This window comes from Diadema antillarum, unplaced genomic scaffold, assembly GCF_040938485.1.
Source record: "Diadema antillarum isolate AM-2024a unplaced genomic scaffold, OU_Dant_1.0 seq00000481_RagTag, whole genome shotgun sequence".
In the NCBI taxonomy this organism is placed as follows: Eukaryota; Metazoa; Echinodermata; class Echinoidea; order Diadematoida; family Diadematidae; genus Diadema; species Diadema antillarum.
Window position 1 is genome coordinate 1,039,971 of NW_027271445.1, and position 25,334 is coordinate 1,065,304.

At 40.3% G+C, this 25,334-nt stretch overlaps 1 protein-coding gene across 1 annotated transcript in view; it reads left to right on the forward strand.

Annotated features, from left to right (window-relative positions):
• LOC139733540 (single-stranded DNA-binding protein 3-like) overlaps window positions 1-25,334 on the forward strand; it is a 175,873-nt gene that overhangs the window by 95,596 nt on the left and 54,943 nt on the right. Inside the window, exon 7 of the mRNA XM_071644347.1 lies at window positions 15,130-15,193. Within this exon, the coding sequence (XP_071500448.1) occupies window positions 15,130-15,193 (64 nt within the window). The remainder of the gene's footprint in view (window positions 1-15,129; window positions 15,194-25,334) is intronic.

Genomic DNA, 25,334 nt, shown 5'->3' on the forward strand with positions numbered 1-25,334 from the left:
TATATGCCTATGAGTTATGTGCTTAGAATGACATTCATTTCATGCTATCAAAGAAGAAGATATACACATATATCCTTGATATTTAGAATGCAAATGATCATACGGTGGAAAGTAGTGCCTATATATATGTTTTATTTCCCAACTAATGAGAGACTAACTAATCTTTCTCGTAACTTGCTGGAATAATTGTGCATTAGATAAATCGCCGCTATGGGCAGTACAGATAAGAAAAATATGAAATCGACCATTAATCAATGTGACTGTCTGAGCTTTACAATCAGATGTACTTCTTTTGTTTTGTTTTTGCTACTGTTTAGCCAGGACGAAACCTGCAACTGGCTCTTGGTGATAGAGATATTCTTGATCAAAATGTTGGTCATTGATAATCCGCTGCTGAGAGAGAGAGAGAGAGTACAAGTGTACATTCTAGGCTGTGCTAGGGAGTCATATAAATATTGTCTATGATATGCCCAATTGACACACTTGTGAGAAAAAGAATGAGGCTGGGACAAGACTACCACCGTAAATTATAAAGAGAAAATGCAAACAAATCGACCCCCCCCAAAAAAAAAAAAAAAAAAAAAAAAAGTAAAGGAGAGGTGCTACTTAGACACAAGCTTTATTGTAATAGAGGAGTATAAAGTTCAATGCACACTGACTGCACTCATGTAATTGAAAGTACTTGTTGCTGTATAGATTTTAAGGAAATATTCAAAGAGGTGCTTTGTTTTAAAATTCATGGATTCAGGTTCTCGATCGTCCTACTTACCTGACGGGACAGGATACACTCAAATACCCAAAGAAATCCAAAACATGGGTTTAAACCTTTCACTCATAAATGTCATGTTAATGGTGAAAAAACAACTGCGATGGGCACCGTGGTTGATTTTTAATCTTTAGTGAGGCGATTAAGTAGGAGGGAATAGTCGGTGAAGGATGATGGAAAGTGTAGGGCATGTCATTTTGTTCCTCTCTCAACTTCCACAAAACTGCAAATAGTGTATACACTTGTGCTACCTTCCTATACAGATGTTGAGCAAAGAGACAGATGGCCATTAATTTTCGAGCACATCCCCGTGAGATTTCGTTGGAAAGATCCAAGGGTTATTCTTCAAGCCCCTTGTCAGCTGAGCAAATTAATTGCATCAGCTGCAAAATATTGCTTTTATAGTCTCCCCGTAGATGGTATATTTGTCATGTGGAGATCCAAACAGTAAGCGTTCACTGCTGACGTTTTAATTGCTTTTGACCAAGGCAGTCTCAGCATTACGCCTTTAAACGGTCACCCCTGGCTACATGCATGAGCCATCAAAAACAGCATTGTACAAGTTTAGATGTGTGTAGAGTTTTAGACAATCACGGGAGGATGATGTTAGAACAAATGATAGGCTGGAAAGAGAATGAAGAGAAAGAAACTAGAGAGATAGATTAAAGGGATAGGCTGGAAAGACAATGAACAAAAAGAAACTAGAGATGGATTGAAGGGATGGTATAGTTTGGTTGAAATGGATTTCAGGTTTTTTTTTAAGGTAATGAGAAACCTCTTACGAAGTATGAAAGAGCATATAATTCTAAAGAATTCTGAGAGTTTTTTTTTCTCATGAAAATCACTTTTGAAATGGCAGAGATATCCAGAAACAAAGTGATCCTAATAAAAGATGGGTCCCACCTTTTATTAGGACCGTTTTGTTTTTCAGCCATTTCAAAACCGATTTTCATGTCATAAACTTTTATTTCCTTTTGGAAATTTATGCTCTTTCATATTTCACGAGTAGTTTCCCACTGCCTTACCCCACCCCCCAAAAAACAAAACAAAACAAAACAAAACCCTGGAGCCCCATCTCAACCAAAACAACACCATCTCTTTTAAAGTACAGATATTGCAAGAGAGAGATAAAGGAAGAGAAAGAGGGAGAGAGAGAGGGAGAGAGAGGGTAAAATTAAGAGAAGAAATCTGATTTTCTAAAATATGGACTTTGTACAGAGTGTTTTCTTCATATGGACTTTAATTGCACATTTAAAGTCTTGTAAATTTAACATGATTTAGTTTACAAAGAAAATTTACAAATTTTAAGCCATTTTTTCCTTCATTGCATTTTCCTCAAGAAGTCTGCACAGTTGGCTTCAAAGTGAGTTGCCCCATTCAGCAAATGCATTGCAAAAGTTTTGAGAAGAAATTTTTGATGCGATTTCTGTCGATGCCAGCTTTTATCACAGATACGTCACAATAGATTTGTGGTAATCCTGTAACACTTGCCCAAGAAATGAGATGCATGCATTAATGGGCACGACGAAAACTTACCATCTAAAAGAAAAAACTTACCATCTAAAAGAAGAAAATTCTAAGGAACGTGGTCACATCCTGAGCTAAACAGAGTGGCAGTTCGATTTGCAGTATAAGCTGGTATGCTGTCCTGTAAACAATGCAAAATACAAGAGAAATTTCTTGGAAATTAAAAAGAAATTTCAGTTTCCAGCAAATATTTGTGGTGCATCATACCGGAGTATTTTGGAGTTATGACGGTGACTGACGCATCTTTTCTGTCCAGACTTCCGTTCGGGCAGAGATTGAAAAATTGAGGTTGACTGTGTGTCTTCCCCTCACGGGCGATATTTCATCAAATGAAGCCAAGCAGCCTTCACATTACGAACATGGTCAATAGACGTTTAATCACGAACGAGAGCCAAATGTGGCGTGACAGATGTTTAGGACTGATGCCTAGTGAAAGTTATTGGCCCTGCTTTTTTTTTTCTTTTTTACCCTCCTTTAGCCGTGCATGTATGCACATTGGACCACATCGTTGCAATATTGATCACAACCGTGGCATATCCAAAGTGCTTCTGACAGCAGATTTTGATTGGAATGAGTCGCCTTTTCAGATATGATTAAAAAGAGACCAATGGGGGGGGGGGAACCAACAACAGGGGACATGATTTCATCATACAGCCGCCGTGTCAGGTGCACGCATGGTGGAAATGAAATTGGTTATTGATGTTGAATAGAGCAATGTTATTATTTCTCAAGATGTGTGCGTAGTTAGTGTAGATGTTCAGAAGAATCTTCGCCCAAAATATCTGCCCATACTTCATAACTCGTTGCATATCGTGCCCAAGAGAAGCACTGTTTTCACATGAAATCTATGTCAAGATGGCAATGTTATTGTGAATAGGTACAGACATCAATATTATTCTCGCTCTCCTTTGGTAGGAGCTTGAATATAAATTAATCAAATCCTAAACGAATCAGAGCGAATGACACTAGATTTGGAATAACAGCTACAGGTTTTATTCCCCGTCCACTACAGTACCTGTATTAAATGCTTGTATCAGCTTACAAGTGAATGGGAAAGGTGTTGGGAGGTTGTAAAGCAGAATGGAGGAAAAGAAGTAAATTAGAATTAGGTAACATTTGATGAGACAATGAATGCAAAATTTCATATCGTGAGTCAAGTGTCAAGATATAACAAGAAATGTTCCCATCAATATTCCTAGCCGTGCCTTTACATACAAATCCAGAAAAGAATATTGCAAAGGTCTTGGATTTTCTGTGTCTCTGTCCTAAAATGATGGAATTAAAGCATGCTGTGCATGTAATACCGTAAAGGAAAATAGCAGCAATATTAATACAATTTTACATTAAACTTAGTTTCTGTGATTAATAATGTTTAATACACACCTACACTGTACATCGATTCTGATATTCCTTTATGCATTTGGCAATTTGGGTTAGGATTTAGAAAGGAGACGGTTTATTTGATTTTGCTTCATTGATACTCGTCCATACAAATTAAGATTCATGGAACTTTTTGCAATTCCCCTGAGACATCAGGAGTGATTATCTCTCTTAAAATACTGGTGCATTACTGGAAAATGGACTGGAAGCAAGTACTTTGATATGTATGGTAAAAATGAATCCATGCAATTAACAGAATGATGAATTAAAATGTGAGCGGAGAAACTACTGGAGGTCAACTTGAAGAAATATGAGGGGATAATACTTCAGATGTTTATCATACCAAATTATAAGTGCGGTTTTACTACCGAGCGCAGTGAATCTAAGAGTCTTATCAGTGATCCTTACTAGTCCTCCCTTCTCACAAGACCCACTACTAGATAATCAGGTAGATTTTACTCTTGAGTGCAGTGAATTTAATATTCTTATCAGTGATCCCTGTTCTGTCCTATCTTCAGAGACCCTCTTTGATATTTATCTGGGCGTGTTTGTATATATATTCATCAAAATTGTCATATTCTCCATTTCAATTGGTATGGCATAATAATACTTCAAGGAATATATTTCAAGCTTCAGAGATATGTAAGATGTCATTATGCATAGATCTGTTTCCTTGGTCAATTTGATTGTGCTCTGCTGCCGTCACAGCGGGGTAGGTCGTCTACTTTGTCTGCCAGACAACATCAACATGTTGTCAGAGAGAATGGCTCCAAATTCTGATGGACTCGCCGGCTGTTAGGGGATCATTTATATCAATCGTCAGAAGTTTGGATCATAACATGCTTCGTACATGTATTCAGAGAGAGAAAAAGATGAAAGGAAAGGGGGTGGGGGGTGGGAGAAGAGGAGATATAGCAAGAATTGGGCACATAGAAAAGAGATGGGGGAGATGGGAGGGGAAATTATTATGTTTTAGTAATAACGTGGTACTACAGTAGTCTATTGCAGTGTTCCTACATGCACTTCATGCTCAAAAAGTTCTTGACATACTAGCAATGCATAGTTCTGTGCAATTTAATATTGTGGACCTTCTATCCTTTGGGTTTTTTTTGTAAGTCGGGGAAGGATCGATAGATCCACAGAAATCTTGGATAGGGCAGCCGCATTTGGCACGAATTAAATGGGTGCAGCTGATTTGATAGGCGGGTAATGGGAAATTGATTTGAGAGTTGGTCAGGATGATAAAAAAAGAATAGAATTTGATTGAAGCATATGGCCATTATTTGTAAGTGTACTTACCATCTCGAAGAGGGTGAATTATGGAGGATTGTAAATCTGATTGAAATGCTTAGATCTCCATCTCTTTGAGTCTATTTTGCCGGGTTTTGATTGGAGATGTGTAGAAGGATTTTGTTCTGTTTCGTTTTCGTTGTGGATCTAAGAGCATCGCAGGGCGAGATCTAGGCACTAGAATTATGGATTTCCCCCGAGCCCTTCAACTATAAAGTATTAGACTACTACAGAATACTACACACGATCTCTTTAAGTGCCTAAAATTGTTGGTTAAGGGGAAAAAAAAGAGAAGAAGAAGATGTAGAGGAGGCGGAGAAATTCATCATTCTTTTAAATGTCATCTGCAACAATTTACATTCAAATAGGGGGAAGAATAGGAGGAATGAGAATGAGCGCAATTACGGTAGAGGGGAAATGACAATGGGCCGAGGATTATGCCATGGAGGGTAGACATATTTTGGTCTTGAAGACGTAGTACTGTAACATACTGTTGCCATTTGTAAAAATATGCAGTGTGCCTATGCGTGGACTTGAATTTGGGATTTCTGAGCACCAAGAAGGGGATGGAACGAGACAGGAAAGGGTTAGGTTGGGAGTTGATGGGTGAGTGGCAGGGGAGGGGGAGAGGGAGAGATGGGGGAGGTTAAGATCTGGCGTGTCGAGAATGCATTCATGCATCCGCTGAGCCATGGCAACCCGGTGACATCTCAATGTGACAACACAATCAAAACAGTGGGATATGGAGGCATGCATAATGTAGGAGGTGAAGGGAAGAGATGCGGGCAGGCAAACAGGTGCACGGATGCACAATCCTTGCCGTCATTGCTGGCGGGCAAGGAGTAAGGGGGGGGGGGGGGGAGGGGGAGAGGGGTAATAAGGATGGACTCCGCCCGGAAGATGAGTGCTCATGATTGTGCCCCTGCCCTGCCTAATCTTCCTTGTATCTATCAATCAAGATACAGTGTAGTTGTAAAGCGTAATTGCCGGATCCGTTCTCCGGCAAGCACCACATCGACATTTTGGAGGAAAGGGAAGGGATGGGATAGGATTGGGGGGGGGGGGTTAGAATCACGGGATGGAGACTACTGAAATTTAGAGATGGCGTTCTCTGGAGGGCAGTGAATGTTTATTCTTACCTTCAGGTCATTACTGGACCTTTTTGGTGTGCTTCATCCACGTCACTCACGCTAAGCTAAAGGAGGTAGTCTGTATTTCTCTTTACTCGGGGGAGGCCCTCTTGAGTTGCAGCCAAAATTCTGTGTGGAGATTGCAGTCCGAGCCAAAATATATGGTGTACCTCTGTGTGTGAGAGTGAGAACAGAAAATGAAAGTGAGGATCCTGCCTTTTTCCCATGTGACACCAAAGCCATCTTCATTCTCTTTTAAACAAACATATTGTGCCTTAATCATTTTTATTTCTTTTTTTGTTTTGTGCTGCATTGAAGAGTAACACAAACTGCGTGGGCACCACAAATTGCCCATTCACACGACACATACTGGGGATCCTCATTATTTTAAGTACCTACAAACTGTAACAAGTACCTCGTTATATCAGGTTTGTCATCATATCGGGGTACAAAAACAAATAGATTCAAAGAGTTGGGGACCCGCAAAAATGACTTTGCTATTAAAAAGGGTTTTGTTATATCCAACTGTATAACCAAGCCCCATTGTACAGTGTACCATCATCTTAAGCCACCATGAGCTTCGATCTCCCAATATCCACTCCTGCCTATCAAAGAAGAAGGTTGCCTCCATGAATGGGTACCTTTTAATGCAGTGCAGCCCTAGTTTGTGAATGGTCATAAGGGAGTTATGTATATGTAAAGGTAACTGATAGACAACAAAGGTTATCATTATTATCAGTAGAATGATGCAGCATGACTACAGGATAAGAGTCTATTCTGGTTGTCACTCTGAGGGGATAGTGAAACAGTTTGCTGTAAAGGATACCCCTCCCCATGATGATAGAAGTGATTGAAAAGGAACATTTGTAAGAGTTGATTTTCAGGGGTGATAATTCAGATGATGAAATGTGACATCTTTTGGTCCATTTCCTGATGATCAACCATATGCCAGCTGTTCATTGATACCACTTAAAAAAAGGTCCTTTAATTATTCTATTTTATCATTATTATTATTTTGTTGTTTACATTTTACCAGTAGCCTGCACCCCCTTGCTCTTTTTTGTTTCTCCTCCTTCTCCCCCCTTCCATCTGTAATGATTTTTCATCTGAGCTGCTGTCATTTGCAAAGTGGTTTTCATGAAATATGATGAAGCTACAACATTTAAACTCGAAATAGCCACGGGATGATAACAGAAAGTTGGGGGAACGCCAGGGGAGTGGATGACATGCACATTGGGGCTATTACCCTCAAGAATGGCTTCCTTAAGGTGAAGCGTGGGAGGGCAGTGTCCAGAAACACACAAACAACGAGAGTGGATGATGGCATGGGAGGAGGAGGCGCAGAGGCCACCCCCTCCATCCGTCCGGAGCCTTGTAGCACCTCTCGCGCTCCTCGTCTTTGCAGTCGGTGAATGCAATTAGAGCGGAGCGGTGAGGGACGCCTTGCAGTCAATCATGGTAGGGCGTATGCCATCCCTGTCTGTTGCTCAGAAATATAAACAATGGAGAGGTTTATAGGAGTGCATTACTGGGCTTCACATCTGTATGGATTTCAAATTGTGCCCTTCCTGTGGTGGTGAGATGTTTAACTGCATTCCCCCAAAACCATACAACTAATAACCCCTCATGATGGAAGGGGGGGGGGGGGGGGTAAAAATGTGAAATTGATACATACAAATCTAGTGAGCTGCAATACACCCCATATATTTTGCCAGGCTTGTTTTTTGTGAGTTTAGAGACTTGCTGTTTTGAAATTTACTTCTGGCAAAATATACTGCCTTGTTTACAGATAAATGCAATGACAAGAGCTGCAAAGGAAGACAATTACAAAGTTTTGTAATTTTGCCACTATGGTTCACATTCACAAAGATACTCACAGAATAGTCTTTCAGTGCTGATTAGCAAAATATTATATGTTCAAAATACATGGGGCATACAGTAAGTAATTTGTAAGAAAGCTGCTGTAATCGATAAATACCTCTGGGCATTATGGTATATGAAACTAGGTGGGAGATGAGCGAATGATCAGAAAACAATGGAGGAACTTTGTATAACTTACGTATCTGTTGTCCGGGAGATGAATCATGTAATTTTGAACAATTTCTACAGTGATTATGAATGCAATTTTTGCTTTAGGATGACAGTTATGCTGCAATGACCCAACCTGAAAAGCTGTGACTGACTAAGTACTGCACAGAGTGACCTGTGTCTAGATAGAACTCTGGAGTGTTTCGTTATGATGATGATGATGATGATGATGATCCAGTTTGACTCCGAGCACCACAATCATTACTTCAGTATGGAATGAGATCAGATTGAAAAGGGGGAATTTGATAACCCATCAAACATTGTGGGCTGAGAAAAATTCTATTAGTAACCGAGTCATTTCCAAAGTTATGTGAAAGTAAGATGGGCAGTGGACACATCTTAGTTGTATTTTAGAGTGATATCAACCAAAGGTCATATGAGAAGAACATGCTTTTGAGCTCTGCTCATATCCGGTAATGGTCGGCACCGAAGAGGCGTATAAACTTTCCTCTCCGATTACGGGGGTTGATCATGTGACCGGCTGCTAATATGCAATATTAGGGTCCGTGACTGAAACCAATTTCAGTGAGACAGGCAACATTGATCATGTGAGCTGGTGCTAGGCGATGGTCGGGCAGACAAATTAAACTGTCAGAGAGGTGAGTTGCATTGGCCAAGCCTCGGTAGAGGCTACGAAGAAAGGAAAAAAAAAAAACCAAAGGCAGTACCGGCCTCATTCCTTCAAAACATGGCAGAGACGTTCTCCGGCCGAGTCGTGATTGATACCTACACGTTTTCCCGTTCGAGCCGTGTACTCCTGGATGGTGACAGATGCTGAGGAAATGTATCGTCTGAGGTGACTCTCTGGTCCCGTAAAGCCTGTTTGAAACAGTGGATAAATGAACAAAATGCATAGATGAACGAGTGAATGAATGAATTCAGTCACAAATAAATCATCTATCTAGGAAAGAATTTCAAAATTTTCAGCAATTCCAGGTATGAACTAAATCTTCTTATCTGCAAATTCCTCTGAAAATCTGCACATCCTGGACAGCTCTTAGTTGATGAATAATACATGCTATTAAAGAAATTTGATTGAGTGTACAGTGCATAATCATATATTGTGATTTGTATTTGCAGTATATGGAAACAGAAATGTTAAGCCATCTTGGCATCAGCACCACACATTGTTTAAGTAAATACTATGGAAGCATAAACTTCTGAGAAAATGAAACGAAGAGAAACTGCAATAAGAGGCTGGAAGGATGCATCACCGTGGTAACCACTCAAAGAAAAAAAAAGGAACAAATGATGAACACAGTTAGTACTTGGGCATTAGCGATCCATGGGCTGGATGAAGGATACGGAGTCACCGTTAAGGGGAGCAGGTTAGAATAATGAGTAGACTCGTGCTGGAAACGGATACCTCTCGCAAAGAGGAGAGAGCAGGACAAAAGGGGGGGAATACCGTGCGCGGAGGGGAAAAGTAAATCTAACCCCATTGCTGCGGATCGAATTTGCTTGAGATTGCAATCAATCAGAACCGGCAAATAATTGAAGTGGGGAGTTATTTGATTAAGCTAACCATTATTGATGGAAGAAAATGAGGCACACGTTTCAAGTTCCATTGCGATCTCCAACCCCACCCCTCCCCCTTTCCCTTCCAATCCTCAGTCTGTCCTTCCTGGGTCTTGTATATTTAGCATTCTGTACCGCACAAATATATAAGTATATTATTATGAGATCTGCCCCAATAACTGATTTCCCGTAAAACAGACCAAAAAAGAAAGAAAAATTGAGACTTTTCCAACATTCCTAGCACATTATTGCGCATTTATTATTGTGCTCAAGACATTTTGGTGACAACGCTGTTGTTATGCTGCTAATTCCCATTTTGGAGCTTACACTGTAACTTCCACTCCCTGTAGATTGCCTGCTTGCTCTAAAGCACTCGAGTTTCATCATTTTGCAAGGAGCATCAGGCTAAATGAAAATTGCTAAATTATTACTCAGTTAATATCGAACAAAAAGAAAGTGTTTTAGATAAGTATATTATGAATAAAAATAGGCTGAGCAGTTTGAAATGATCACATCTGCACATTGTGCTCAATGCCATTTGGTTTTGTTTCACACACACACACACACAGAAAGAAATCTTTGACTGATGATTTCAGAGTATTAGAACATGCAGAGATGATTGCCCTAGAATTGAAGAGAGTGCAGTGTATGGGTTAGCTTCTAGCTAGAGCTTCATACAGCAACATGTGCAAACCTGGCATACTGTATAAGCTGTTACTGTCGCTTAAATACATGATATATATATATATATATTTTTTTTTTTGCAAATGGGGAGTTCACAGACATTTTTGTGAGATGTTGTTTTCCGAATTGACACTGAGGCTAGCATAAGTGCAATATTATCCTTGACATTTTCGTGTGTTCTTAAATTTGCGGTCCAACGGTAATTTGCAAAATTTGTAAAAATGAAACCTTCACGAAAACAGCAGCTACACAGTAGCTCAGGTTGTTGCAAATAAACATGTATGAAGGGAAGTGCATACAGTCATCCCAATAGTTAGGCAATTGTTTTGCCAAATGGAGTGGTATTTTGTCTCTTTTGCTAGTAAAGGGACTTTTATTTTGATTTGATTTTATTTATTTTCTCCTCTTTTTTTCTTCCTTCCCTCGGTTATCTTTAAATCATAAAGCTTTTGAATAATGCATCCTCTTATTACCTTGGCAAAGATCGATCAGTGAGCTGCTCTGTCAGTAGTGCATTTCACCAGCACCTTGGGGAATCGTTCCAATTTTGGCCAAGCCCCCCTCCCTCCCCCCTTCCCCCATATTCTCGTCTCTGGGAGTGAAAACTTTAAGACGACGGGATTGAGAAACTCGTATTCAAGGCAGTGCATTTTAGGAGATAATCATGCTGGAGATGCATGACCGTCGATTACCGGCACATTTCTTTTTTTTTCTTCTTCTTTTCTTTCTTGTTTTTTTTTTTTTTTTTTGCATCCCGGCAGACTGTGGCAGGATATTTGAATGGCCCGTTTTCCTATTTGTCCGGACATGATAAAGGAGGTTCCATTTCACAGTGTATCCATTCAGCATCAATCATTAGTGTAGCTTTGCAGCTTTTGAGCCTTTGAGCTGTTGTAGCTCCCTTTTGGTGTGTGCATTTTTTTTTCTTTTGATATGTTTATGTGTGTGTGTGTGTGTGTGTGTGTGTGTGTGTGTGTGTGTGTGTGTGTGTGTGTGTGTGTCTGTGTGTGTCTGTGTGTGTACTCTCTTTTGTGGTACATCATTAAGGCTTCAGAGAAGAAAAGTGAGTTGCTCTTTAGGAGAGATATTGTTAGCCCTTTTAGGGAATAGATGAATCATCACCCTTTCTTCACATTTTCAAAGTCACAGAAAGTGTTTTGAGAAGGTGGATCTTAAACTTTTTTCTTTCTTTTTTTTTCAGAACCCAATATGCAATAAAGATTTATCTTGACATGAATATGTACATTATTCGATGGAGAGATATATGGATAAATAGATATATCGATGGACAGATATATGGATAGTTAGATATATTAGACAGCTATATGAATATATAGAGAAAAGAATGAGATCAACACAGACAGAAACACTTACAAACATATAAATGAGCATATATATTTACACAGATATAGTCATTTGGATAGCAGACTTTAACTCTAAGAGTTACCCAAAAATGCGTACGGTATATAATGTCGGTATGCCACTTTTGCAAGTTAGGGTATAAGGGAAGGAGGAGAGTTTCTATTGTAGCAAAAAGTTTGAGCTGACATAAAGTCACGTGGGGGATGAGTGTCGCTTGCAATTCACCTGCAACTGATCACGTGACCACTTGCTCTGTCACTCTCAAGAGCAGCATATCTATACACAATGTCAATGGGATTTGAGGATGGAGGTCCTACAAGGGTTAGTGAATGGGAGGGGTGAGGTTTTCTGCTGAGGGAGCCCATCCCCACAATCTTTCTCTTTTTTTTTGGGGGGGGGGGGGGGAGCTGAGATGAAACTTCGTTTACAACGTACTCTTGTACAACAAGTGTCTTCCAGGATGCTTTGACAGCAGTGTATACACCATGCAGAGTGCACTATTAGGAGATGACTCTCATCAGCCAATCATTTCTCTAGGGTCTGGAGGTTTGGTATAAGCCAGGGATTGGGGGGGGGGGGGGGGGGGGGGGGGGCTTCAAGCCAGCATGGAGCACCTCACAGCAATTGAAAGCAAATCATATATTGATTTGATTGCAATCTTGCTTTGCCAGTCTCGAGCCAAAAAGTTTCCTCCGTTGAGCAACTAGAATGTTTTGAAAGATATTAGAAAAAGACAAACAAACCTAGAATACATTTTCAAGGCCATTTGCCATAACCAACCTTTTTTGTCAAAAGGTTAAAGTGTTTCAACTGATCACTATAGAGCTCAAGGTATTTGTAGAGAGCGGGCTGTGTAGAGAATATGCCAATTGATTTATTCAGGTATTCCAATGCACAAAGTTTCGTTTGCTACTTTTTTTTTTCTTTGTATCAAGCAAAAAAAGAAGAGAGAAAAAAACAGACAATTACAGCTTTGATCAATTACTGTGGAAGATGGGTAGTTATCGTAAGACAAAAGTTGTTTTTCTTGTGGGCTTTTCTTGTTGCAAAAAAAAAAAAAAAGCCTGTGCACCATACATATGTTTGTTGAAACTTACAGTGAGCTGGAGAGAGCTATTTAAAGGATTTCAAGTGAAATATATGAGCTTCTTATGTGGAAAGTAGATTAGGCCCTTCGGAGTATGCACCATTAGTAGTAATGGGAGAGCTGACTGCTAAGTGCCTTTTCGTGGTTCCAAATTATGGACAGACATAATATAGAAGGGCTGGAGATGGGTAAATTACCCAAGCTATTAAAGCAAAGCCATCAAAAGAGTTTGGGGCCATCAAGCATTATCATGCCAACATATTTCCCCCAACAATTCATATGGCAAAAAGAAAGAAAAAAAGAAAGAAAAAAACACTCACAAAAAAGCATGAACAAAATGTGTAGGGTGTAGATGATAGGAGAGATGGGGGATACCAGATATTAGATGCTGGATGCGGGGCTGAAATGGCTCTCCGCTAACGAACTGCCTTTGTGGATCAGCCTGATATTAGATTTGTCGAAATTGTGGGAGTTAAAGGACAAGTTCACCTTCATAAACATAAGGATTGAGAGAATGCAGCAATATTAGTAGAACACATCAGTGAAAGTTTGAGGAAAATTGGACAATCGATGCAAAAGTTATGAATTTTTAAAATGTTTGTGTTGGCACAGCTGGATGAGGAGACTACTATAGCTTATGAGTCATATGCGTACAACATTATAAAGAAAATGTAAAGAAAATTCAACATATTTTCACTTTTTTCGCATAATAAAAGAGTACTTGACTTGCCTCTTTCTAAGGGCAGGGGGAATAATATTTCCCATAACATATGTCGGTAACGAGTCAAGGGAATGTGTACTTTTTTCAAAAGATGAAATTTTGTGAAAATCCCTTTATATTTTCCTTATATTGTTGTACGCATGTGACATCTAAGTTATTCATACACTGCAGTAGTCTTCTCATCCAGCGGTTACTGCACAAAAACTTCAAAAATTCATAACTTTTGAACGGATTGTCCGATTTTCCTCAAACTTTCAATGATGTATTCTACTGATATTGCTACATTCTCTCAATCCTTATGTTTATGAGGGTGAACTTGTCCTTTCATGTAAAACATACAGTCTCTTTCTCCCTTCCATGCAACATGTTCAACAGGATGGCCATAACGCCTCTTGTGTGTTACGAAAAAAAAAAAAGAGAGTGGAAAATTCTGTGCAACCTGCATGTGAGTTTGTATTAAATGTTATAAAGTATACAGAAGGTCAGGTTTAGTCTTGGTTCACTCACATTTATCAGGAGTTTTCAGACAAATGGAACAAATTTGGACCTGTGTTGAGTTATAACGGTTGAGATTTTTGTACAAGAAATTTCACTAGATGTTTTAGCCTTGAGGTGTGTTGGTACAAATACAACCGTTGATGCCTTGCTTTTCTTTTTGTATCATACTTATTTGCATTTTTGGTCATGTTTCGTATTGAGTGCACTACAGTGCAACTTTCGAGGTACATATCTCCAAAGCTTACTTTTAGATTTTTTTTTTTCAGGTAATTTCAGGTATATTGCATTTAATGAAACATTAGATATATCTGGTATAAACTCGTCTGCAGTGAAATTGAGCAGCAGACTTTTGAATGAAGAGTTTGAGTAGTTATGTATGCGATTGCACGATGGGTAGTAAATTGGAGGTGCAGTTTACCAAGAGGTAATCGAGACTGACTATTGTAAAGCAAGAAATTTCACGAAATGTTTTTTTTTTTTTGCTAATAACAGCTGGTGGCTTTTTTTAGCAGCATGAAATTTTCATGAATTGTCACTGGCATTCAATGCATATAGTGCAGACAAGAACTTTCGCGTGCATTTCGATTTCGCGAATTTTGGATCTCGCGTAATGCGCAAAACTAAAATACATGCAAAAATTTATGGTTTTACGGTAAATCAACTGAAATGCATCCACTTGCGTTGTGACATTGCTTTTCCCACAATGTGAATGTAGGGGCACAAGGGAGTGCTTTATACATTACGGTCCGTTACGCAAACTGTTAACGCCTTGTAGTGAATATACCAAAATGCTGGATCATCGTGCAGTGAAAGATTATTAAATTGTACAGAAAAACGTGCATGTTGCTTGTGTGTGTGTGTGTGTGTACACGTGTACATACGGTGTGTTTTGCCGTGGGGACGTAATACATATTCATCTATGTAGAGTGATTAATCTGTTCAGGCAGGTGAAACACGATGTACCTGAAAATGTTGTTCATGCCTGTATGTATGTATATTTCATTGTTACTTCTAACATCATCTCTCCATTTCTCTCTCTCGCCCCCCCCTTACTCCCTCCCCCCCCCCCTTTTTACAGCCCCCAGTAGGAGCACCCAATTCACAAGCCATGATGCAATCAATGGACCCATCCAGGCAGCCGGGTAAGAGGGTTGGTTTTTTTTTGTGTGTGTGTGTGTGTTTGTGTGTGTGTGTGTGTGTGTGTGTGTGTGTGTGTATGGTGTTTTTTTGTTTTTTTTTGATAATATTCCTTCTCCGTGTTGTTTTGTGTGTTTAATCTGAATATTTCGTCAGCCATCGGAAAGCACCTGCCTTCCTCTTCCTGACTAGAAATTTCTCCCGTCAGCTTGCTTGTGGGAGACTACCGGTATTAGCGAGAAAACAGAAAGAAGTGTATACTAAAATGTGAAAAGGAGAGAGAGGGAGAGGGAGAGAGGAACATTGCTGGAATTGGGCATGAAAAGAGAAATGGGTTTGCCTAGATTTCTTGCTAAGTGTGTGTGTGTGTGTGTGTGTGTGTGTGTATGTCTGTATGTGTGTAAGTGCATATGTTTGCACTGTGTATGTATGTTTTTTTTTTTGTGTGTGTGTGTGTGTTTGGGTGCGTGCTTTATGCAGTCACTTGGAGCAGGAGTTTGCGGGATTGACAAGGCTTTTAGTGCAGGGCGGGGCTGTCTCATTTTTGAGTGCCTGTTGATTCGATAGCCCAAATAATCTCGTCCTGGGGACAAATGATTCATCCGTACCATACAGAAATGGACGACGGGGATATATCTCCCTTCTTTCTTGGACTGAAATGGAATTCAGAATCGTATTTCTGTGAGGGGAAAAATAGGCGCGGATTTTTTTTGGGGAAATGAGAGGAATGTAGAATGAAACTTATGGCATTGCGTAGTGTAGAAAAATTTGACAAACCTAAGCAGTTTTTGTCTTTGCTGTATCAGCATTTCAGCAAAATAAAGAAAAAACAAACAAACAAGAATGGAATGTGCTACATCAAAAGACCAAGTATTTTTGCCTCTTGCTTTGTCTTTTTAATATCATTTAAAGGACAGAAGTCCTCACAAAATTGTTAAGTGCCTCTGTGCAAATTAGTTGCAGTTTATAATAAGCGCAATATTGATCATATTTATGTGGCTAATTCCTTGAACATTGAAACGTGACACAATAGATGGCAACACTCGATGGTTTGGGGGCCCTGACATCATCCCCGGAATCTTTGATGAATGTTTGATGAAAATATCGCCAGCGCAGCAAGATGTGTGGATAAGGAATGATGTACAATGGGTGCTTGATTTAAGGAAGTGCGTGCCACAAGCCAGGATTAGGAGGTGTATTTGATTTAATTACGAGTGCAATATGGGATACTCAGTAGTATGATTTCAAACAAAGGAATCAAGATTCATCAGCTGTATTGCATGTGCTGTTAGCCGAGACTCTTGGGGTCGGGGAGTGAAGTTATGTACAGAAGCTGCCAATTTGAGCTGAGCTGAGCTGATCTGATCTGATCTGATCCACTCGCATTGGAGACTTACCATCTCGGTGGGCCGCTGAGACGGGGCCCCAGAAGCCCCCACTATCCAGATGAACGTTGCCACGGTGACCTCACGATGAGGTTAATATGCTGCAGCAAAGAGAGATGCTGGCATGGGAGGAGGAAGGGGGGGGGGAGAGGATGTTGTAATGATGTGTGACTGCAAGGAGGGAAGTCCAGTCAGAGATGATCTCCTCTGCCGTCAACCTCCTGTGACGAGACGCGGAGTTATCGATCCCCTCCCTCCATCTTATCTCCCGGCCGCCCCATCATCCGTTGGTGCGCAGCCCGGTAGGACGGAGAGAACGCGGCAGAGAGAGATGCGCTGATAAATCGCTGTGCACCTGGATAAGTCGTCAGTGATCAAATGACACGGAGGGTGGAATTAGTGAAATATTAAATCTGATAAGTGTGGATTCACTTTTCACTACCTGTAGACAAAAGGACCCGATGTTTGTCTATCATATATGTAGTATCTGTTGTTGAAAGCACAGAATCAATCCATATTCACGACGGCACTGAGCTCTATAACAGACGAAGTTCAATTTAGTAACATGTATTTGGGTATTGAAAGACATATTAGTAGTTGATTCTATCAAATCTCTTGATCTCTTAATCTCTCTCAGACAGCTCCCGTTTTGGAAATTTATTCTCCTCACAGATAATTTGTTATGGAAATTTGTGGATTTATAAGAGTATTCCTCAACTATATGTAATGCTTATCTAAATGTGCTAACTTCTAGTGGGATAGCAGTGCCTGTGTAATTTGGGCTTGTTGCTTCCAGATTCATGTCAGCATAACCGAAAGTGGGTAGTCAGTGTTGAAGAAATATAAAGTCAATCTTGCCTAAGTTGAATCTATTTGGACTGTAGAAATAGCTTCGACTTAGAGAAAATTCGACTTACGAAGGGTTAAAATCAATAGAATGTAAAGAGAAGAGGACTTGAAAAGACCTTTGACCTGGCAATTATTCCCCTTATGTGACTGTACATAGGCTTGCTGATCTCCAATGTACATCTTCCTGAATCGTCTAATTGTCTGGACAGACAGAGAAACAACAGCGAGACAAAATATCCCCAATGTGAGGAGATCTTCTGATGGGGGGGGGGGGGGGGGGGGGGGGGGTATTCTGACCTTGACATTAGTCCTCACTGTCCCATGCTGTTGGCCCATGGAGTCAGGTTTCTACCCCCTCCCCCCAAAAACAAACAAAAACAAACAAACAAACAAACAACAAACAAATGAACAGAGAGCCTGGAGGAGAAGTGAGAGAAATGCCGAGACGGGATGACCCAGAACGATTCCATCTTTGTGCTCGCTTGAACTCCAGCGTGTCACGCTCCATTTTAGGGAATTTCCCACCTCTGGAGCACTGAGAATAGAGCCCTCCCATCAGTCGTAGGCCAATAAATTGCTTAGATTTCTGCGGCCGAAAATGTGTCAGAACTGATGAACTGTTCACTCAGACTGAATGAGATTCGGCTTTTCTTCTTTCTTTTTTTTTAGCGACACAGTGACCCACGTATCATACCTCAGATCACTAGCTGAAACAAAAGGGGAATGTCTCAAGGCAGTGGAAAAGTTTTTTTTTTTTTTTTTTTTTTTTTTTTTTGGGGGGGGGGGGGACCTGGGAGGACATTAACAGAGATTGGTATTAGGTTAAGTTGAAGTTGGGATGAGTATTAGCTGGTGAAACAAGGGACATCAAGTACTCTCTTGGTAGGGTCCCTATCATGCGTTTACCAGGGACACCACACAGCTGTGAGACTAATGCCTCCCCCGTTCGAATTCGCCCGAATCAGAATTTATTACATCACTCTCAAATGCCTGCCATTCCCGATGTGATTAATTTGGGGATATTAATTTCACATCAGGGAGTCTGGGCGTGTGTGTGTGTGTGTGTGTTAGTTTGTGCGTCAGTTTGTGTGTGGATGGATAGGCTGTAAAATGTCGCTACTCTGTGTGTGCCTGTGTATGTGAGGTGGAGCTTTGATTGATGTCTTGGCATTTACACCAGTATTAAAGGTAATATAGTGTCAAGCAGTGACGATATAAAAAAAAAATTCTTCATATTGGCTGGGTACATATTGTATAATTTGACATTGCTATCCATGAGACATTCAAGTCTCAAATCTATTCTTCTGATGAATTATTATTATTATTATTATTATTATTTTTTTTTTTTGGGGGGGGGTAACTGTTTTGAATTGACCCTGAGTTTTTGAATTGGCACAGGAATGTGTGCTGAATGTGTCATTAGTAACAAGGTCTGCTGTAGACATTTACAAACGTAGCTTGGCATTTGTCAAAAGGTTGAAAGTTAAAATGGTGTCACAAATTCATGTTGTGATACCAATGTGTTCTATATGAGTGAGGATTCAAATTTTTTCAATCATTCATATTTTTTTGTCCATTCGTTTCCTTTAATTAGACTTCAAGGTTTAAAAGGCATGCATTTTGCTGGGTGAGAGATAATGCTGAGTATTGCTGTCATCTTAGCATCTCATGTAATTTGAGCGTAGCACATTTTTTTTGTGTGTTCTCTCCATCTTTTTTACTATAATATCAAAAAAATATATATATTTTTTAATGTCAGGCATAATATGCTGTAGACTTAAATCTGATTTCAGATTTTTTTTTTCTCAAGTCTATACACATTTTGCTTTTTTCCATGTATCAAAATCACCTGGAAATTTTGATTTCTGATTCTTTTTTTTAATAACAAACCTCAATATTATCGCTGATATGTGGAAAAGAACACATCAGGAGTGAGGTTTTTGTAGTGAGGGGAATTGAGAGTACCTATTTCTTTCAGCATCTTGTTTCTTATCCCATCCCAGTACATGGTGATGAGCTTGTTCTTCCAGCAAAACAAAACAGATGTCTGTTCTATTAAATGGGGTTGGGGGGGGGGGGGGGGATGGGGAGAGGGGTGGTCTGGGCTAGGATGGAAACTGAGAAAAATGAGGAGGGAATGAAAAATGCAACAAGCCGTTCTGATTTACACACTGGTATCATGTTGTATGTTCGTTAGCCCGGCGGCCCCTCTCATTCTTCCCAGGCTCCTTATCAATGCAGCTATTCATGCGACACAACACGTCCACTTTGTAAATGGAGTAGGGCCTGGTGTCGTCAATCAAGAGTTGTATGTATGTGTGTGTGTGTGTGTGTGTGTGTGTGTGTACGTGCGTGTGTGTGTGCGTGAGCCAGTTTTAGCTGTGAAGGAAGGAATGGTGTTGTTGTTGTTGTGTTTTTTTTTTTTTCCGGGAGCGCTCTGGGAGAAAAGTATTGAGAGCAGTGTGCACTCAAATGTTTAAAGGACAAGTTCACCTTCATAAACATAAGGATTGAGAGAATGTAGCAATATTAGTAGAACACATCATTGAAAGTTTGAGGAAAATCAGACAATCCGTTCAAAAGTTATGAATTTTTGAAGTTTTTGTGCAGTACCCGCTGGATGAGAAGACTACTGCAGTGTATGAATAACTTAGATGTCACATGCGTACAACAATATAAGGAAAATATAAAGAGAATTTCACAAAATTCCATCTTTTGAAAAAAGTACACATTCCCCTGACTCGTTACCGATAAATGTTATGGGTAATATTATTCCCCCTGCCTTTAGAAAGAGGTAAGTCAATTGCTCTTTTATTATGCGAAAAAAGTGAAAATATGTTGAATTTTCTTTTATATTTTCTTTATACTGTTGTACGCATATGACTCACAAGCTGTAGTAGTCTCCTCATCCAGCGGTTCCAACACAAAAATTTAAAAAATTCATAACTTTTGCATCGATTGTCCAATTTTCCTCAAACTTTCACTGATGTGTTCTACTAATATTGTTGCATTTTCTCAATCCTTATGTTTCTGAAGGTGAACTTGTCCTTTAAGGTTTGTGAAAAGAACATTTCTCCGAAGTGTTGATTTCACACATTTGCAGTGGGTAGTCTGAGATATAACTTACATCAATGGAGGCCATTTGTTACTTCAGCGAACTGGGACTGCAGATTGATAATATCAAATCGTAACTCAGAAGTGTGAAGCGTGCCTGGGATTATAAAACATTATCATGACATGACAGGTCACCCCTTCATGGAACTTTTCCTTCATACTCTCGTGATTTTAGACGAAATGATGGACAAAATAATAGTCATATTTCCACCCTCATGGCATTGTTAGAGCCTACAATGTATTTGATTGTGAACCCTGTCATATCTTTACCCTTTTCATAAACTCAATTGTTTGGATAATATCCACATTATGTGGATGTAAAATGGGGGCAGGACCAGAGTAATCTGCATTGTTTCAATGCTGCTATTGTCTGCTTAATTCATGTTTCCATGTCACAAACCAAGCTTGGAGTTTGTGAACATACTGTAAGTTCCAAAATGATGCGGACGAACACAATTTTTATAGAATTGTTCACATTATTATGCGTATGATTGGGGGATGCATAGTGTTAAAGGGGTATTATTCCACTCAGTCTGGTCTTTAAAAATCCTTTGATTGTGAGATTTTAAAATCAAGACTAATGGCTATTATTCCATCTGCTGAATTAGTGAATGTTTGCCTTAACAAATGGGAGGATTAGTTCTTTGCAAAATGTTCTTGCCCAGCCTAGGTACATTCCAACTCCTCTGGAGTGATAAACCGGTCCCAATAAGTACACCGAATCAGTTGTCCTCGTATGAAATTTTCCGTGTGAATGGTACAGCTGTATCGCATTCCCCTTTCCACCCACAAGTTTTCGTCCGGTGGGGATGAATGCTCTTGAGTGTCCATGCACAACATGTAATATCTGCCTGATGCAAACTGAGCACACCTCGTTTGCCGGGCAGGAGAGAAAAATGATCTTTTCATATTTGTAAGTGCTTCGAATATCTTGTGTTGTCCTTTCTCTCTGAAGGTGTATCAGCTCTCATTCTTGATGCAATTTCTTCTAGCCTCTCTCTTTTTTTTTGCCCTGACTCCAGAGATTTGTAGCCAGTCGAGATCTCGTTTTGTTGGATTGATTGTTTTGGATGAGGAGGCATTTGACAGGGAGTGTGTTACAGGGATTTGATAGAGAGGGTTGTTGACAACAAAATACTCTGCATTCCTCAGGGCAGTTGTCACGGCGGCGCATGGAAATTGTCAAATTGATGGCGAACGTTGATAAATGGGCACACATGGATACATTTGTTTCTGTAGCCCTTCACGCTATTAAAGTAAACAGCGTTTTTTCTAGACTTCTCTTGTAAGCCCAGAAATGAGGCTTGAATGCTAATTCTCAGGTTAACCCTTTATCTTCCATGATCATTCTAATTAGACCACCATACACAGTGCTCTACTCCCATGGTACATTGTGTGTTTAGAAATATGCCTTACAGTGGTTTTAATGCCTGTTGTATTTTGCAGATTTCATCATGCATATGATATGTGGCCATTAGTGGGATATTTTCCTCTCTAGTTTTATGCTGGACAAATAGGGAGTGATCATCTTACTGCTCACCAACCCCTTCGTTGCTTATGGCCTCCAAATTTGACTTATCACCGGGAAAATGTTAACCTCCGTGCTTTTCTTGGAACATGCAGGGTTAAAGTACATGGGGATGCCTCTCTTTCGATAGAACTTTGCCTCAGTCGTAGCATCATCAGTCCCTGATAAAGCCAATTATTCTCGCACATAACTAGGTCGGAGCCTAGGGAGGGGCGAGTGATGACAAAAGGGCAGATCAGAAGAAATGGGACGACAGATAGCCTCTAGTCCAAATCATCAGACAAAATGGCTTTAAAGACTTTGGGTTTTTGCACGAATCGGGAGATGCTAAGACAGAGAAGACACATTGGAAAAGACAACAACAACAAGAAAGATGTAGGTTGGGGTTTGCTTACCCTGTCAGCGGATCTTCCAGTCGCTGATGTATGGGTGAGATTTGGAGCCGGTAGGAGGGGAAGAAGGAGTGGCCGGTAGTAGGTCTGCTGCTATGCTGTCACTGGAAGCCAAGGCCTAGCTGATATCCAGCAAGATCCCCCACGCACTCTACCATCATTGTTGCAGCCGCTGCCTTGCCGCTGGTATTTTGTTTTTCGAATGGTCACTTGGAGGCTTTAATAGCAGAATGATGACAGTGGATAGGCAGAGATGAATGACCGGCACTGGGGTTGGCTGCAGCTCCGCTGCAGAGGGTAGAGCAGGGGATATTTGGAAGTTTGTCATCCATGAAGGGCAAGGGAGAGGGGTAATGGGTGGGGCTAGGGGGGAGGGGGTAAAGGGATGGGAGGGGTATGATAGGTGGAAGGGAAACGATAACTAGGAAATAGTGTTGCCAGTCATGAGGGAGATGGGTGAGAGGGGAGATGTATAATGTTGGGGAGGGGGAATGGATTTTTAGAAGGTGAGAGGGGAAGGGAGGATGATACCATATTAAAAGTTGGGAAAGTTGGAAGTACAATGTTGGACTGGTATAACAAGCAGCAGTCAATGTGCTTGAGATTACAAGAATAGCCATTGTTATTTCAAATTGCAGCACAAATGTCTTTTTACTGGATATTTCATTAAATTTACAGTTATGCAAGCAATGTAAAAAGAAAAAAGATAGCAAGATAAGAACAGTATCAAAACAGTACAAAGGTTAAAAAAGAATATTGATGTAAATTGCCCTCAAATCACTCCCAATTGCTCTTTGGGCTTGAATTTCCCATCAAACATATTAACATTAACACATTAACAGACATCAAGATTTGCAATGCAATTTTTGCCTCACTCGCCAAGTATTAGTCCCAGGTATTGAATTACACAGAAGAAGCAGGTGCTATTTTTCCAACTCCTCCAGGAGGTTTCTAGTGCTGCCGTATAAAAACTGAAATAAATAATGACTGCATGTTAGTGAAAGTGAATTGGATTTCAGAACAGAAGTCTCATCAGTCATCAAAACTAATTGCGACAGCAGCAAGAAAGTTCAGTGAGCTGGGTGCATGTTGATATGAAGAGGTAGGCATGCCATCATACGGGAAATTGTACTCTGATTTGCCCTTTTAACATGGCAAAGAGGTTTGTGTTTATGTAGAAATCACATGTTGGTTTGGTAATGGGAGACAGTTTTTGCAAAAGCTGTGGCGTGGCCCGAAGATGAAGCAGTGTTTATGCCATCAGAAAGGCTGGTGAGACTTAACAAAATAAATCTGGCGATGGGAAATAAATCAAGTCGCTCCACGCAGGAGAAGCAGAGGTGGAAAAATGACAAGTTGCGCTGCGAAATGGGTTATTTTGTTAGCAATTTGTGTCTCGTCTCGGAAAGGGAGATTACCTCCCGGGATGATAGCACACGCCCTTGTGGAGGGGTTTGTTTGGGTGGTGAGACGGTAACCGGCTGCAGGGGATGTGAGGATTGTTTCAGGGGGTGATCTGAGACGGTGTGATGTGTATCTCATGCGGCGTTTGGAGTCGACAGCGAGTTTGTTGGGATTGAAACACCTAACGATGTGATGGGGGACGGAGGGACGATGGGATGTGAGTCGTGCTGAGATGATCTTGCAGGGATATCACCACACGGAGTGCCTGTTTGGGTGTTGGAAGCCGTCAACATTGTGATCTTGAAAGCCTGTCAGCACAAACATACCCGATCCCACTGCTAAAAATTGCCAGGCGAGAGAAAGATTTGGGTGTACCCTGTCCCAATTGCATGGCATAACACTTACACTCTTTTGATCTAGGAATTGAAAAATCTATGAATACCAACAGATAAATGTTGATTGAAACATGCATCAGAGTTATGCAAGTGTCAAAAAGAGATAGTAAAGCAAACCAATGGAATTCAAAAGAGGCAATTTTTCTTTCTTTGGGGGGGGGGAGGGGGGTGAAGATAAATTCAGGTATTGTCTTTTAGTAGAACTTAAACAAGAAAGGAAATGAAAGGTTGTGGTCACCTGTTGGTAGTGCTTGGTAGTGCTTGGAAGGCATCAGCAGTTGAAGTGACCAGGGAGAACCGGTGAGGAAGACAGCTGTAGGTTATTGCACACAGGGACCAGTGTCTCTTATCCACCATTCTCGGTCCACGGAATCTCGCTTCATAGCTCCTGCCAAAACACAACAAATATGATAGATGACAACAAACCAAGCCAAAACATGCTTATAAAACCAACAAAATACAGGTATGAACAGGCCTTCATCATCTGTGTGTGAACATATCAACATGTGCATTGTAGTTGCATGTATGTAAATGCACATGTGATATAATGATAATGCTAAATGTGTCCAATTTGTTTGTAGATGAGAATTGTCAATCTCGACAAAGAAAAGTAGACAAGTCAGGTGAGGATGTAATCGGGCATTCATAGCACAATTCTACAGCATTGCAATGTGTGGTTCCAATGGTGTATGAATCAAAACGTACAAGTGCATTAACATGGACAAAAAAAAAAATCAAATCACAGATCTGAGAAAGTGATCCATCTGTCAATTTGATAAAGATGGATGAAACATATGAAGTCAATAATACCACCCGGTATGTCATCAAAATCAATTCATCCTCATACTCAATAGCATTGGAATATTTTCAGTATCAATACAGTGTAGAGTATCTGAGGCAAAGGAGTCATGTATGTGGGTCGTCCTTCCTCTCCCCCCCCCCCCTCTATCTTTTCCTTTCTCTCCCCCTCTTCCCCATCACACTTCATTTTGCCTTCTTCACAAAGAGTCGATTGCAATCTAGATAAATTGGATTTTACGTCGGGTTCGGTTAACGCTGGGCCCACTGGCCGATGGGAG